The following is a 17253-nucleotide window of genomic DNA, read 5'->3' as shown; positions in this document are numbered from 1 at the left end:
TACGCAAACTCACGCTCTCCCTTCAAGAGACTCTGGCTACAACTCGGGTCATGACAATTAAGGCATGATCCCATACAGTGGATCCAAATTTTATTAACGTATTAATGTAAGTGTAATGTACGGAAATGTTCTACGTGTGCTAGCTTTAATGTGTGTTCTCTCTATCTAGAAAGTATAGTAATGTACTGTAATGTTCTAGAAAGTATTGAGTCATGAATGAACCGACTCATTGTATGATATTGTGTTCTAGTAATTGTTCTAGTATCTTCCTAAACTACCCATATGGTAGTTTACTAGTAATCTAACTGGTACGTATGGACATGGATGTATACCCTTGCTACCCAAGGGCATGGGATGAACTGGAAGGACCTTTTATGACTATATATGTACATATGATATATAACTAATATTTAAACAACCTTCGGACGAGTACCCGATATCCCACCAGACCACATCTCAAGCGCGAAAAGGAAATAGGGTGGATAGCCTTCCTAAGTCTTTTAAATATTTCTTATATAACTATACATATAGAGGCATGCAATTTATAATTTAAAAGCATAAAATAAGTATTTTAAAACCTTTGAACATAAATATTTTCTAAGAAAAGACCGACTTGATGTCGATCCATAAAACAATTTGAAGGCATGGGTTTGATAAAACAGTTTAGTATAAAGAAAATTTTGTTTGAAACACAATTGTAAATAAGTTTGAAATGTAATATACAGAGTATGATGTACAGTGTAATAAGGAGTTTAAAACATATAAAATGTTTATAAAAATCATTTGAAGGAAACTGTTTGGTAAAACGGCTAATATGTAGTAAATCATTTGAATGCTGCATATTAATCATATGTGATTAATATAATAACTAGCGTAATTCTACTTATTAATCACATGTGATTGATATAATAACTAGCATAATTCTACTTGTATCCCCCCCCCCCAAAAAAAACATTTAAAAATAGTTTAAAACATTATTTAAGGGGTATGAACTCACCTGCAGTAAGTGACTGGAATTGAACGGACTGTTATCGTAAGGAAGGATCGGACAAGTGCTTGGTGTCAAGTGAAGACTTAGACACACACAATGATCCTAATTACATATGAAGACATATGTATATAAATAATTAGTGATTAAAACACTAATTATACAAGTATAAACATTTAAACGTGAGGAAAACACTTTTGGTCAAGTGCTAGGAGGCTAATGGGTTGCAACAAAGGAGTGCAATGCCTGTAATGGAAGTTTATGGTCAAATGACCATATGTCTTGGAGTTTACAGCCCAAGGGAGTAAACTCATGGCCGTAAACTCTCAATAAAGCCTCTAAATGAAGTCTAACAATTATACAACTCATGTGGTGAATTCTTTCAAGGCTAAATCAAGTGTTTGGGTGTCATATTAACTCCTTTAAGGAGTTTACGGCCCAGGGACCATATACCCTTGGAGTTTACGGCCGTAAACGCCCTTGGGAGGGTGTTTATGGTGTTTTCAAGTCTCTAAATTAACTAGGAACTAAACTAGGCTTTTGTACTTGGCTTTAGAAGAGTTTATGGCACCATTTGGCACCATGTTATGGAGTTCACGGCCCTAGAACCTTTTGGGCTGTAAACTCCCTTACTCTTGGTGTTCTAAGTGTGTTAGCTAGTCCAAAACTCATTTAGGTACATGCCCAAATTAGTCTCTTGGCTTAAGGAAGGTTTTAAGGGCATTTTGGCACTTAAACATGGAGTTCACGGCCCAAGAACACCCTTGGCCGTGAACTCACTTTTCATCATTGATTTTAATTGATTTTGGTGTCCTAAACATGCAATGGCGGGTTCTAGTTCGAGTTCTAAAGCTTTGAGGGTCATTGGAACCCTTTAGGACCTTAAAATGGAGTTTACTCCCCAAGTGTTCTTGGGCGGTAAACTCCCAAATCTTGGGGTCTTAATCCGATTTTGATGTTTTCTAGTCATATACACACTAGCATACAAGTCTAAGGTAGTTACAATTCACGGGGAAAGGACTAGGTAGCATTTAAGCCACTTATCGGAGTTTACTCTCCAAGAACGTTCTTGGGTGGTAAACTCCTGAATCTCACAGATTTGATATGTAATTGGTGTTTCTAAACACAATCTAAGCTATATAACATAACTAGATTGAAGTACTCACAATTTGGGATAAAAACCCAAAGATCCGTGATAGAGAATTTTGACTTTTCTCTAAATGGAATTCAACAAATGAACCAATTTGGTTTAGAATTCTATTTATAGTCCTGAGATATTTTTGGCAGAAAATATTTTTATTCTTGGAACGAACTCTAATGTCCTAGAGTATTGGAATAACAGTGTTGCACAAAATCCTAGTGCATCCACTCTCCTAATATCTCCTTAAGTGTAAAATCCTGAAAACTGCCAAACTTATACTCGAAATCTGAGTTTTCACTGTAATTGTTCTACTTCTATTGGCTTCAAATGGTTTGTTCAGAATGGAAATTCCGGGTTGTCACATAATCCCACTGTTGAAGGGAATTTCGTCCTGAAATTAGAATTTAGGCAAGGAAGTATGCACGAATGATCGAGTCGTGAGGAAGAAACTTCCTAATCGATTGGTTCTAGCGCACTTAAGTGAAATCGGGTTCTCGGTTGGCATTCCAACGAACCTTCACTAACTGGCGACGGCGTTGCTTCGTCCGCTTGACCTCTCGGTCGACGGTCACTACGGTTCTAATACGAAGGCGAGGATCTCGACGAGTGGACTTACAAGAGTCCTAACGGAAAGGTATGGTTTCACGATCGAGACACGAAGAGTAGGATGTACGTTACTGAGTTCGCGCAGTAGGTCTAGTTTGTGCGAGGCACAGGACCGATTCTGATGAGAATCTCGGAGGTCCTAACTATATTGGATTTAGCTTTCCACGCGATACGGAGCGTATTAAGCCATTCCTAGAGTGAGTCCTCCTAAAGAACTTGGTCACTCACTTGGAATTCCAAAGGTTCCTTTTCTTGCTTAACTTCCCAGTCAAAGGCCACCCCTTGTTGGGTCACAGTCGTACGGGTTTCTGTAATTTGCGAGGAGTTCTGAATGAACTATGATAGTAGGTCGGTAAGACCTAGAATTTGGCGAAAGACTGTCGGCGTCTCTGGTGTCGATAAATGCTCAACGGTTTTGACAAATTGAAAGAGTACTCAAAATTTCTCACATTACTAACAGTGTGTCATAGAAATTTGACTTTTCAATTTCAAAACTCGTGACTAGAGAACTTCGCGAGAAGTTCCTCTGAAGGAAATGTTTCCAGGGGGTTCCTTCTTACTACGAGTGTAGATAAGTAAGTCATTATATAGAGAAATGACGAACTGATCCAAGTAAGAAAGACGTACCCTATTCATTAAGCCCATGAAAACTATGGGCGTATTGGTCCTATCCGAAAGGTATCACTACGGACTCGAAGTGTCCGCATCAAGTTCGGAAGATAGTCTTCCGAAAATCCTTCCCTAACACTCGAACTGGTGATATTCGGATCTCAGATCCATTTCTGAAAGTAATTCTTTCCTTGCGTTTGCTCAACCATTTCATCTATGCGAGGCAGAGATAACGATTTCTATGAAAATCTTGACGGAGTTCTTGATATCCGAGGCACATACGATGCAATCCGTCGATCTCTGGGAGAATAAGACAGAGGGTTCTCCAGGGTGAGAAGCCTAGTCTTCTTATTCTATCGCTGTGCAGTTCGTTAAGTTGTTTGTATTGTTCTGGTATTTCCGTAGGTTTTTAGACTATAGGATGATCTGTTTACAAGAGTCGTATTAGGTCCTATGTTTGTTCACATGACGATGTGATTACTCGTAGGCTTAATCAGTTCTCCATCCTGAAGTTCATATTAGAATTCATACTTGCTTTCACAATCACAAGTTCGTGTATACGAGTCGTATATAATTAAGATTGAAAAGGTAGTCGAATAACTGATTCTTCTTTAAGCTCACATCCCATCCGGGAAAAAGAAGTTAAAGTGAAATCATCAATTCTAAACCTGTAGAAGCTTGATTATATATCATTCTTATGTATACCTTCCTCAGTGATAGATCAATCGCATGAATCCTTGGATTAAACTTGACGTACAGCACGAGTGGTACTTCGGGGATTTCTTCGGAAAGAAATAACTAAGAGGTACTCCTGGCATGAGTACTTCGGTGTTCTGATATGACGGCTTCGCTGGAAAAGTGATCTAGAAGGAAGAGATGTACATATATAGTTGTTTTTGTGAGGATCAAATTGACTCGAGTCGTATGATAATGTCGGGATCATACTGAAACTTAAAGACATTAGATTTGAACATAATGCGTTTTACAAACAAAACACAACCGTGCAACCATGAACACAGTTATAGTACTTTAGATTTACCACAAGACTATTGTTGCGAATAAGATATACTACAAAAGACAAGAATACACAGCACGAGAATCCTTATACAGACAGGATCTCGCAAAAGGTAAGACTCTAGTTGCACTAGTTCTGGATAGTTTATAAGTCTGTTACAACAACACGCCTAAGTTACATTGACGAGGGTTCCGGAGTAGGCTCTCCTGCAGCTGTGATCCTAAGAATTTTCCCGTCTGCACCAGAGTTCTGCGTTATCGGGCAATCCTTCTTGAGGTGTCCAATTTCACCGCATTGGTGAAATATATCTGGACAGCACCCACATCAGTGGAGGAAGTGAAGTGTCGAGTAGGAGTTATGGGGACATGGGTTCTTTCCTTGATTTCCTTCTTCAGGCAATCTCTTTTATAGTGCCCAAAGTCACCACAATTATAGCAAGCTAGGCTTGCCCCAGTGGTGGAGGTAGTTCTACAGAAACGAGCAATGTGCCCCATCTTGTTGCAATTATCTCATTGCAAGACTCGGCACATTCCCTCGTGGTGGTAGTTGCACCGGTCGCACTTCGGGAGTGTTCCTTTGTATGGTCTGCTCGGTACTGGGATGGCAGGTGTTTCCACTTGCTGCTGTTGCATAGCAAGTTCTTGGGATTTCTTGCGTTCTTTCTGGGCTTGATGCTTTCGTTTCTTGTTCTCTATCTTTCGGCTTTACGAGCCAGTGACTGTTACTGTTTGTTGGTTTCCCGGTTTGGTACTACCATCTAAACTCTCGACTCCTTTTTCAGTCTTGTTTGTGTTGCCTGAGTTGATGTGTGTAAGGAAAGTTGTCATAGCAGCTGCTACTGCAGCTTGTAATGTAGCGGTGTCGATATGGAGGATGGAGGTTTCGTTGCTCGACTGATTGTTTCCTGATGACGACATGATTCTGTAACACGAAAGATAAGGATTTGTGAGCGTTTCAGGTTGACCCTAGATGTACTTAGATTGCTCAAGAAAAGAGTAAGAGTATGTTCTCAAAAGTTTGACCTACATCCCTATGATGCAGTCCTAGTAATGAGTAGAAGTAAGCTCGTAGAATGGTCTCAAAACGTTTGTTGTGCAAGCCGAGGTATCGTGGGTTGGTGAATAACAAGATCCAACCACTGAAAGAGACTTGGAAATGTCTTCGGATCTAACTTGCTATAGTCCAATGACTTGACTAAAGCAGGTTTCAGATAGACTCCAATGAGAGTATGATAAGAGTACTTGAATAAAGAATGACACAGAAGTTAGCCGGGTGTCAATATATTTGATATTCACGACGTAAAGTTTCAGGAAAATGACCTTGTAAAGGTCTTACATCATATCCCCAGAAGATAGTTCTTGACAGCATAAAGACTTAACTAAAGTACTTACGGTACAAGATAATTTCATAGAAAATGCCACATCGTGCATAGACAGAAAAACACGATTCCTTTTTAACAAGGAAAATAAAGTAACGCGTCTACTACTGACAATGGTCATCCCTCTGGTGAACTCTTAGTTCAGCCAGTTGACGTTCATGTCAAGTAGGTGTCTTTCGTACACCCTTTGGCGTACTCGGAGCTCTATGACTTCAGCTCGTGATTCAGCCAGTGCTTGCAGCAGGGTTTCATGGTTTCTCTCTGATCTCTCGTGAGCATCTTGTAGACGAATGGTGTGGAGGGTATGCATTCTCGCATTGGCGACAACTTTGGTAATCTGATGTAGGGCTGTCCTGCCTTGAATCTCATTTCGGGTCACTCTGTGGACCAAGATTGACAAGACTCTATCTGCTGAGCCCCCATTGTTCAAGTCGCAAAAGCTTCGGTCGCCATTAAATGGCATGGGCTGATCTTGTCCTTGGCTCCATGTTTCCAAGCATTCCACTCACTCAGGTTCGGGCCATGAAAAGTCGGACGAGGGTTAGGACTTGGAAAGGGAGCTGCTCGGGGTAGGTTCCCAACCTCTGGTTCGGAGTTAGCATCATGGTGATCATTCAAAGGGATAAGATGATCATTCTCTGGTTCTTCTTCAAACCATCTAGCAATGACCTTATTCGGAAGATACTGGTTGCCGTCGGGATGGAGTCCAGCTATGTTTTCTATGCGAGAATTTAGGGTAAGAGAATAATTATTAGACGAACTATCTAGATAATTATTTAGAAAACCTTCATTAGTTACATCGCTGTTTGTGAAGTGCATACCAGCTATGTGTAATCAAAACAGGATAGACCTTCGAATAAGTGACCTTAACTCCGTATTCACACAGAATAGGGGTGAAGTAAAATTTCCACAGATTCTAAGTCTATAACATCCTAATTACATATAGCCTTAGTGTATCCACTTAGCAACTATCAACTTAGTAATGAAGATCCCGTTTTAGTTCTCAAGTATAAAGTACTTATAGTAACACCAAATACTCCTATAGTATTTTAAATTTTAATGTTATGTTCTATTGTTCTCATTGTGGTAGGGTTGGTAAGATTTTAGCATTGTTGTAACCACACAATTAAACTTAGGCACATGCTAGTCAACCCTCAGATAATATAGGTGATCAGGCTATATCTTCCCAGTTTTGACCATATGTCTCTAAGCCCACTTGTGTTGCCCAACAATCGTAATTCTTTTGTACTGTCCTAGTGACACTGATTTTAGTATGAATGCAGGCACGTATACTTTATTAAATATTTTATTATTTAAAGTATAAACTCTTGGTCAGAGTATTTTTAATCCCTTATGTATTTATAGTTAGTATATCTTTTATGGGTTGATATACTTAATTCACTATAAACAATGCTCTGATACCAATCTGTCACACCCCAAAACCAAGAACGGCGGAAACGTTCCGGGGCGGAGGACGTCATGTCCAGTATCACAACAATGAAAAGTAGTAAACAAGCAACAACATCATCCATTGCATTAATAATATAATTATTATACAAGTGTTCTGTCAAATTTTGATAAACACAAAAGCATAAATCAAAATGAAAGATGAGTCTTGAACAAGCTCCATCTTCCCTTCTCCTTGCATCGGTACCTGTCTATGATGACCTGAGGATACAAGTAATTTTGAAAGCGAGTATCAGCTTTGAAGCTGGTGAGATCATAAGTATTTAGTGTCTTAATTTGTATGTAAGAATTTGTAAGTAAATGAATTGTAAGTATTGAAAATGTTTGTAAAACAACTGTAAATGTTTGAAAAACCTAGAAATCCCTATGATTCCTACTTTATATTAAGGTGTCTTCTACCAAGACTTAACTGTTCTCAATGTAGTCTTCTACCAAGACTTAATTGTTCTATATGTTCGTCTCTTGTAAAAGTGTGTAATTCTCCCAAGTGTAAGTATCATTATCAAAATATAATTTTTACATTTATAGTTTAAGTGAAAAGATCACTAAATATATGTATGGGGAAAATTAATGTAGTACTAAAACGTAGCGCTATAAGAACTACTGCTGTACTAACCACCTTAAACCGGATTTATATTAAGGCATCATGTGATAAATTGCACCATACTATAGACTGGTAACAATGACAACGTATAGTCGAAAATAAGGTATGACGTTTGGCACCCGCAGACCTGCAGGTCCTGCTGTAGCTAGCAGCAAGGTGTAGGATAGTCAATCCAGTATAGATCTATACGCAAACTCACGCTCTCCCTTCAAGAGACTCTGGCTACAACTCGGGTCATGACAATTAAGGCATGATCCCATACAGTGGATCACAATTTTATTAACGTATTAATGTAAGTGTAATGTACGGAAATGTTCTACGTGTGCTAGTTGTAATGTGTGTTCTCTCTATCTAGCAAGTATAGTAATGTACTGTAATGTTCTAGAAAGTATTGACTCATGAATGAACTGACTCATTGTATGATATTGCGTTCTAGTAATTGTTCTAGTATCTTCCTAAACTACCCATATGGTAGTTTACTAGTAATCTAACTGGTACGTATGGACATGGATGTATACCCTTGCTACCCAAGGGCATGGGATGAACTGTAAGGACCTTTTATGACTATATATGTACAAATGATATATAACTAATATTTAAACGACCTTCGGACGAGTACCCGATATCCCACCAGACCACATCTCAAGCGCGAAAAGGAAATAGGGTGGATAGCCTTCCTAAGACTTTTAAACATTTCTTATATAACTATACATATAGAGGCATGCAATTTATAATTTAAAAGCATAAAATAAGATTTTTAAAACCTTTTAACATAAATATTTTCTAAGAAAAGACCGACTTGATGTCGATCTATAAAACAATTTGAAGGCATGGGTTTGATAAAACAGTTTAGTATAAAGAAAAATTTGTTTGAAACACAATTGTAAATCAGTTTGAAATGTAATATACAGAGTAAGATGTACAGTGTAATAAGGAGTTTAAAACATATAAAATGTTTATAAAAATCATTTGAAGGAAACTGTTTGGTAAAACGGCTAATGTGTAGTAAATCATTTGAATGCTGCATATTAATCACATGTGATTGATATAATAACTAGCGTAATTCTACTTATTAATCACATGTGATTGATATAATAACTAACGTAATTCTACTTGTATCCCCCCCCCCATAAAACATTTAAAAATAGTTTAAAACATTATTTAAGGGGTATGAACTCACCAGCAGTAAGTGATTGGAATTGAACGGACTGTTATCGTAAGGAAGGATCGGACAAGTGCTTGGTGTCAAGTGAAGACTTAGACACACACAATGATCCTAATTACATATGAAGACATATGTATATAAATAATTAGTGATTAAAACACTAATTATACAAGTATAAACATTTAAACGTGAGGAAAACACTTTTGGTCAAGTGCTAGGAGGCTAATGGGTTGCAACAAAGGAGTGCAATGCCTCTAATGGAAGTTTATGGTCAAATGACCATATGTCTTGGATTTTATGGCCCAGGGGAGTAAACTCCTGGCCGTAAACTCTCAACAAAGCCTCTAAATGAAGTCTAACAATTATACAACGCATGTGTTGAATTGTTTCAAGGCTAAATCAAGTGTTTGGGTGTCATATTAACTCCTTTAAGGAGTTTACGGCCCAGGGACCATATACCCTTGGAGTTTACGGTCGTAAACGCCCTTGGGAGGGTGTTTATGGTGTTTTCAAGTCTCTAAATTAACTAGGAACTAAACTAGGCTTTTGTACTTGGCTTTAGAAGAGTTTATGGCACCATTTGGCACCATTTTATGGAGTTCACGGCCCTAGAACCTTTTGGGCCGTAAACTCCCTTACTCTTGGTGTTCTAAGTGTGTTAGCTAGTCCAAAACTCATTTAGGTACATGCCCAAATTAGTCTCTTGGCTTAAGGAAGGTTTTAAGGGCATTTTGGCACTTAAACATGGAGTTCACGGCCTAAGAACACCCTTGGCCATGAACTCACTTTTCATCATTGATTTTAATTGCTCTTGGTGTCCTAAACATGCAATGGTGGGTTCTAGTTCGAGTTCTAAAGCTTTGAGGGTCATTGGAACCCTTTAGGACCTTAAAATGGAGTTTACTCCCCAAGTGTTCTTGGGCGGTAAACTCCCAAATCTTGGGGTCTTAATCCGATTTTGATGTTTTCTAGTCATATACACACTAGCATACAAGTCTAAGGTAGTTACAATTCACGGGGAAAGGACTAGGTAGCATTTAAGCCACTTATCAGAGTTTACTCTCCAAGAACGTTCTTGGGCGGTAAACTCCTGAATCTCATAGATTTGATATGTAATTGGTGTTTCTAAACACAATCTAAGCTATATAACATAACTAGATTGAAGTACTCACAATTTGGGATAAAAACCCGAAGATCTGTGAGAGAGAATTTTGACATTTCTCTAAATGGAATTCAACAAATGAACCAATTTGGTTCAGAATTCTATTTATAGTCCTGAGATATTTTTGGCAGAAAATATTTTTATTCCTGGAACGAACTCTAATGTCCTAGAGTATTGGAATAACAGTGTTGCACAAAAGCCTAGTGCATCCACTCTCCTAATATCTCCTTAAGTGTAAAATCCTGAAAACAGCCAAACTTATACTCAAAATCTGAGTTTTCACTGTAATTGTTCTACTTCTATTGGCTTCAAATGGTTTGTTCAGAATGGAAATTTCGGGTTGTCACAGTGTTTGCTTGAGATTATGTGTTTTTGTGATTATGTATGCTATGTGCTATTCTGACCAGACCGGAGGGTCCAACGATTTACGAGGCCAGAGGGTCCTCAACCAGACCGGACCGGAGGGTGAACGAACTAGACTGGACCAGAGGATCCAACGAGCTACGGGACTAGAGGGTCCCGCTGAGACACATTAACCAGAGGTTCGTATTGAGTATAGTATCGAGTGGCAAATTGTTGTATGTGGTATTTTGTGGAACTCACTAAGCATTCATTCTTACCGTGTTATGTGTTATGTGTTTCAGGTACCACAGAGGATCGCGGGAAGGCACCGGCGTGATTGTACACACACTTTTGATTTGGAGTTATATTTGTGGATCCTGGAATTGAACAACTGTTTTGAAAAATTGTAAATTGGTTTTTGGAGATTTAACGATGAGACATATGTTTTATGAATATTAAAAAAATGAAAATTTTGGTTTGAAATTTCTTATTATTACACAATAGCATTCCCAATGATCCTTAATGAAGCAGGTGACGATGCAGGGGATCAGGAATAAGGATTTTATATCTAAAGATCGATTTATGAAGTAGCAATGTGAATAGTAACATGTGGTGTAGCCTATTAGAGGCATAGTATAGGGTGAACTTGAACCTCAGTGTAATCTTTTCAAGAATTAATATAAACCCCAGTTTTGTTATCTGATATGTTGGATGATTGTGTGATTTTCTTGTATGGTGACATGGATTGACTGCAGGACAATACTTAGGACGAGTATGAGTAGGTGTGAATGGTAGTAGAGGCCTATACTACTGAAAGCACTGGACTCAGACTTGGATCAGGGAAAGTCACAAAGTTACCAATAAGCTAGTAATTGATTCTGTTTTATTCAAGTATGTCATTACCATTGTTTCGATCATAACTAAGCAGATGATTGTTATTCCGACCCTAGTGGTCATATCAAATTGAGTTGGGTCCTAGACCTAATTTTTCATTTGGGTGTTAAATTGGGGATTCTTATCTAAACTAAACTTTATCTATTTTCTTTTTCAGATGTCTACTCAAAATAACGATTCTAGCTCAACCCCTTCTGGCTTATTCTCACTCATGAACTTGTATGGGAGGGTGATATTTGATGGGTCCAATTTTAACGATTGGATCCGCAACCTCCGCATGGTCATCCGCTACAAGGACAAAGAGTATGTTCTTGACAAGGAGCTGAAGGAGATTAACCACACCACTACTACTCCTGAGGAAATTTTTGCATATGAAACTCATGAGCGAGATGCTACGAAGGTTCATTGCATGATGCTCGCAACAATGACTGCTGAAATCCAAAAGTCCTATGAGGACTACTATCCATATGAGATGCACCAAGAATTGATGGAAAGGTACCATCAAAGTACTAGGAAGGAAAGGTACGACATCATCGTTGCGATGATCACTACCAAAATGAAAGATGGAAAGTCAATCACGGCCTACTTGCAGAAAATGCAGAGATTCGTAGACTGCTTGCTGAAGTTGAATGTCAACTTCGATGAGGAGCTGGCCATAGATATCATTCTACACTCCTTAACTCCTTGTTATGACCAGTATCGTATGACCTATCACATGAACAAAAAGGAGGCCACTCTAAGCAAGCTTCAAGGCCTGCTAAGGACTGCTGAGAGTAGTCTAAAAGGTAAATCTATTGCATTCACTACTAGAAAAAAGGCCTTTTACGACGCTCATTGCGCGTCGTAAAAGGCTCAGACGACGCGCAAATGCGTGTCAAGGAAGGCCCTGTCATAAAGAGAGACGACGCGCTTTTGCGCGTCGTCTATAGACGACGCGCGTTTACGACGCTCATTTACGACGCGCGTTTACGACACGCAATGCGCATCAAGGAAGGCCCTGTCATAAAGGAAGATGACACGCATTCGCGTGTCGTAACCTTACGACGCGCGTGTTAATGACACGCAATGCGTATCAAGAAAGCCCCTGTCAAGAAAGGCCATGTCATAAATGAAGATGACACACATTTTTGCGTATCGTAAATTTAAATGTTTAAAAAAAATAAATTTATATATTTATTAATTTTTAAATTAAATTTGCATTTAATTTCTCATAATAGAAATAAAATACCATATACAAAAAATACAATCCATTGCATAATATAAAATAAAATTTCATACTCAAAAAATAAAATAAATTACACAAATTGTAATGTCATACAAAGAATCATTCAAATGTTAAACAAAAATAATACATTGCTAACATGGGTTATACATTCCTATAAAACTAACAAATAATCATACAACTCTGTTTAATTCATTCAGACCAAAAAAGAAAGACTTTCTGTATACAGCACATACTACAGACATACATCATTTACCCATTCAGAACTTACCCTAGACAGATCAAATAAACAATCACTTGTTATTCTACCTTGTTTCTAAACAGAAGGGTACAATGGTCATTTACTCACAAGTCATTTGGACCATAAAAGAAAGACTTTATGTATAGACAGACATCATTTACCCATTCAGAACTTACTCAAGAGTCGAGGCAGATCAAACAAATAGTCAATTGTACACCAAGTCAAACCTACTCACTTGTTTTCTTGGATGTTGAATCTGAAACCCAATTACCAAATCTTAAAAATATTAAATTAAAAAGAGATTTTCATAAAAAAGTTTATTTGACTGATTAATGTGAGGAGAAAGGATTCGAGTCGACTCACCTGAACAGCAAATACATTTTCAGATGCTAATCTTTTTGCATAGCTAGCAATTGATATAGTATCTCTACCACATGCAACCATCAATAAAGGCCCATCCCTAACAAAAAAAAATGATTAATGATAAAAGAAATGCAAATTTTAGTTAGAAGTAAGCTGCTATTCTTAAAAATTAATGGTAAAAATCTATAAGAAAGACTTACTTGTAAGTAGTTCCTCTTGCCATTGTTACTACTGACTTAACATCAACTTCAATTATAGATGATAAGCCAACACTTCCACCATTTTCTGTGGTCAAACCATTTGACTTTACTCTATTTAGTTGTAAATAGATTAAACACTTCATACGTAGCCCATCAGTTTAGGGTTCCACTGATCTCAATAACTGGGCTCACTCACCATGGACAACCAGTTATATTCGGTTTTGGATTGCTTTGAATCCGATTGTTCTTACATTTCGCTACTCCAAAATTGGCTCCATGCAATGTCAGAAAACCAACCTGTCTCCATCACAACCGAACCTAATCATCACATTCAAATGGCTGTTTTACAGGGTTTTCCCCAAACCCATCATTGATTCTGTAAATGGAGAAGGAGAAAGAGAACATAATTAGTTTAGCTATGACATCAACAAAATCTAAACCTTTCATCAAAAAACTCATAAAACTTACTCAATAAAATAGATTTTCCATTGAACTTAGCTACTATACGATGTCTAAAATAACAACAAATTTCACTTGGGACTTTCAACAAACACCTGGATGGCATCCACATTGGGACATCTTCCTTCTATTTATATGTACTCAGACAGGGTAACTTACAACCGATTCAAAAAAGAAACACAATAAAAATAGATGATCAATACTAACAAATAGAAAAAACAAAGATGCAAATATATATTTACCAAGCAAAGAGGTGAACCGAGTTGGTAAGTGTGTCACAGGGAGCTGCGATGGATTAAAATGAAGAGATGGATTCTTCAGTCGTTGAAGAGGTGAACTCAAATCAGAGATGGATGCAAAATAGAACTCAAACCGAGTTGGTATTTGCAATCCCATCACTACCCCCTGTAACAGCCCAAACCTATAAAACAAACACACCCACTAAGCAAAATAGAATTATGCAAAAAACTTTGAAGCATTTCAATCCTAATCAAAAGATACTTTTGGAGTCCAGAAACTATCATAATTTTTTTTTATATATTTGAATAAAACTTCAACTTTTAACAAACTAGTAATGTACCAAACCTTTTTCAGTTTTGGTATTTCAAGGTTCTAGAGACCAAAATTGATATGAAACCTTGAAATAAGGACCAGTTTTGAAAAAAAGCGTTCGATTTTGGACTAAAAATGTAAAAATCAGAAAGACGTTGAACCATTTTAGTAATTTATTTTAGTCTATATATTATTATCTTATGTACCGAACCTTTTTTAGTTTTGGTATTTCAAGGTTCTAGGGACCAAGATTGATATGATACCTTGATATAAGGACCAATTTTGAAAAAGCGTTGGATTTACGACTAAAAATGTAAAAATCAGAAAGAACTGGAACCATTTTAGTAATTTAGTGTTATATATTATCTTATGGATTAAACATTTTTTAGTTTTGGTATTTAAGGTTCTAGGGACTAAAACTGATATGAAACCTTGAAATAAGGACTAATTTTGAAAAAGTGTTGGATTTTGGACTAAAAATGTAAAACATCAGAAAGAACTGGAACCATTTTAGTACCTGAGATGGAGTCCATACTACTTGACTAATGGCATCCATAGCAGCCTCTCTGAATCCTTCAACAGATGCAAACCATTGTGCAGTTGCCCTAAAAATCGTAGGCTTTTTTGTCCTCCAATCATAAGGATACTTATGCTCTAATATCAAGAAAACAAGGGCATTTAAGTAAATTTTATATTAAACCATTTCAATGGTGTCTTTATAACTAACTTACTGTAAGGTTCCACCATGATAATTGATGAAAGTTGATCCAAGTGATCAATTACAACAGCATTCCCATCTCCTAACACATCAAGCCCTTTAAAGATTCCAGCTTCTTCAGTGAATTTTCCTTCATCGTCTACTGGGGATATTATTGGCAAATTGTATTTTAATCCTGTTATATAATCATCTTGTCCATGTCCAGGGGCAGTATGGACAAGTCCTGTTCCTGATTCTGTTGTGATGTAATCTCCTCCAATCACAACTGGACATTCTTCCCCATTTATTGGATGTGCATATCTGTTCAAAATAAGTAATTTCAGAAAAAAAAAGTAAGTCTTGATAAAAACATGAAACTATGAGACTTGTTGGATGGATGGAATCGGAATGAATGATTCCATTCCTACCTAAGTATACCTGCAATTTTCAAGATCTGAACCGAAAACTGTTTTCTTAACAGCAAGTTTCACATTCCATTTGGATTCCAGTGTTGACAAAAGGTCAAGTGCAACAATGAAAAATGGTATCTTAGAGCCTTTCAAAACACTACCAATTCTCTTCTTTCCATCTTCAGAAGATGAAGTAACATCAGGTGAAGGTGATTGCACTTCAACAATGGCATACTGGAGCTTGGAATTCACTGCAACAGCTAAAAAAAGAAAGAAGAAAAATTACACTATTACAGATAAACAACTGATTACATAAAAGTTGTTTAAGGAAAGAAAGAAAAAGAAAAAGAAAAACTCACATGATACATGATATATGAATTATGAAGGTGGACACATACCAACATTTGCAGGAATAGTCCAAGGAGTTGTGGTCCAAATTGCAAGGGACAATTTGGGAAATTCATCAAGTAATCCATCTTTAGTTGGAGTAGTTAGTAATTTGAAAATTGCATACATGCTCTTTGAAACATGGACTTCAGGATACTGCAAGAAACTTCCAAGGAAAATAAGACACTCTATATATGTATCCTATTTTTAGTAAATATTTCATGATATGAATTAAATTATAATTTTGTTTTCTTGAAATTAACTAAAAACTTATTTGTTTATTTATTTTTAATTATAATCTTATCTGTTTACCTCTAATTCAGCCTCTGCAAGAGCAGTGCGTGATGAAGGACTCCAGTGCACTGGCTTTCTCCGTCTGTATATGTACCTTTTGAAAACCATTTGCCCAAACACTTCAATCTAGAAAAAACAAAACAATTAAATAATAAAAATAATAATAATAATAATAATAATAATAATAATAATAATAATAATAATAATAATAATGATAATAATAATAATAATTTGGCATCAGTACCTGAGCAGCTTCATATTCTGGATCAAGAGTGATTAAGGATGATCCCAATCTGCCCATACTCCAAATCTCTGTAGACATATATTATATATTATATATGTTTAATGTTATCTTTTTTTTCTTAATAATACTAATAAAGAATTATAATAAATTGACCTTGAATGATGCCATTTGTGCCTTGACTGTTGCTTTAGCAAATTTAGCTGATTTTGCTCTTAATTTTATTGGTGTCAATCCGTTTCTGGCATCTTGATCCAATGACTGCAATACTAAGATAGTTCAACAGAAAATTACTCTTAAGTCTTAATTAATATAAGCTTTAAAAGACTATTCAGTTTTATTATTGAATTGCATTAATCTGATGGAATTGGAATTCGAGATTCCATTCCAAGGTTGCCAAATGGATGGAATTCCATTACCATCAAGTTTTTTCTTGTGTTCTACTTCCTGAAAAAAAAATGATACAGCTCAGAAATTTGGGGAGAAGAATTATTCATAGAAAATAGCAATGGAGGAAAATTTCTATAAAATATATATTTAGAAACAGATCAACATGCCTCTGACTCTTGGGTATCAAAAATAGCATCAGCAAGAGCTCTATAGTTTTTTTCTTCAATAAGCTCCCAGTTCTTATCACAAAGTTGTAAAAGCCTCTTTAAGTCTGGCTTTGTTTTTTCTTCAGGAATTCCAAGATCTTTCATAGCACGAAAGGCCTTGGCAACTCTTATCAGCCATCACTTAATATGCACTTTTCTTTTCTTCTTCGGGAATTCCAAGATCGTTTAGACCTTCATGCAAACCTGCAAATCACCAAGA

General features: G+C 36.8%; 1 protein-coding gene across 1 annotated transcript; it reads right to left on the bottom strand.

Moving 5' to 3' along the window:
• Window positions 1-13715: 13715 nt before the first annotated feature.
• Window positions 13716-15883, bottom strand: LOC145076214 (isoleucine--tRNA ligase, chloroplastic/mitochondrial-like). Its single transcript, XM_079022172.1, has 6 exons — window positions 15871-15883; window positions 15544-15775; window positions 15140-15426; window positions 14915-15062; window positions 14099-14277; window positions 13716-13837 (listed from the first exon to the last, which is right to left on the bottom strand). Exons 1-6 carry the CDS (start codon window positions 15881-15883, stop codon window positions 13716-13718), a joined length of 981 nt encoding a protein of 326 aa, XP_078878298.1.
• Between the last annotated feature and the right edge of the window lie 1370 nt (window positions 15884-17253).

Source organism: Lactuca serriola, chromosome 9 (assembly GCF_051521515.1).
Source record: "Lactuca serriola cultivar US96UC23 chromosome 9, Lser_US96UC23_V15, whole genome shotgun sequence".
Classification (NCBI taxonomy): domain Eukaryota; kingdom Viridiplantae; phylum Streptophyta; class Magnoliopsida; order Asterales; family Asteraceae; genus Lactuca; species Lactuca serriola.
Note: the sequence above shows the minus strand (reverse complement) of the source record. Positions and strands in the feature narration are given on the sequence as shown.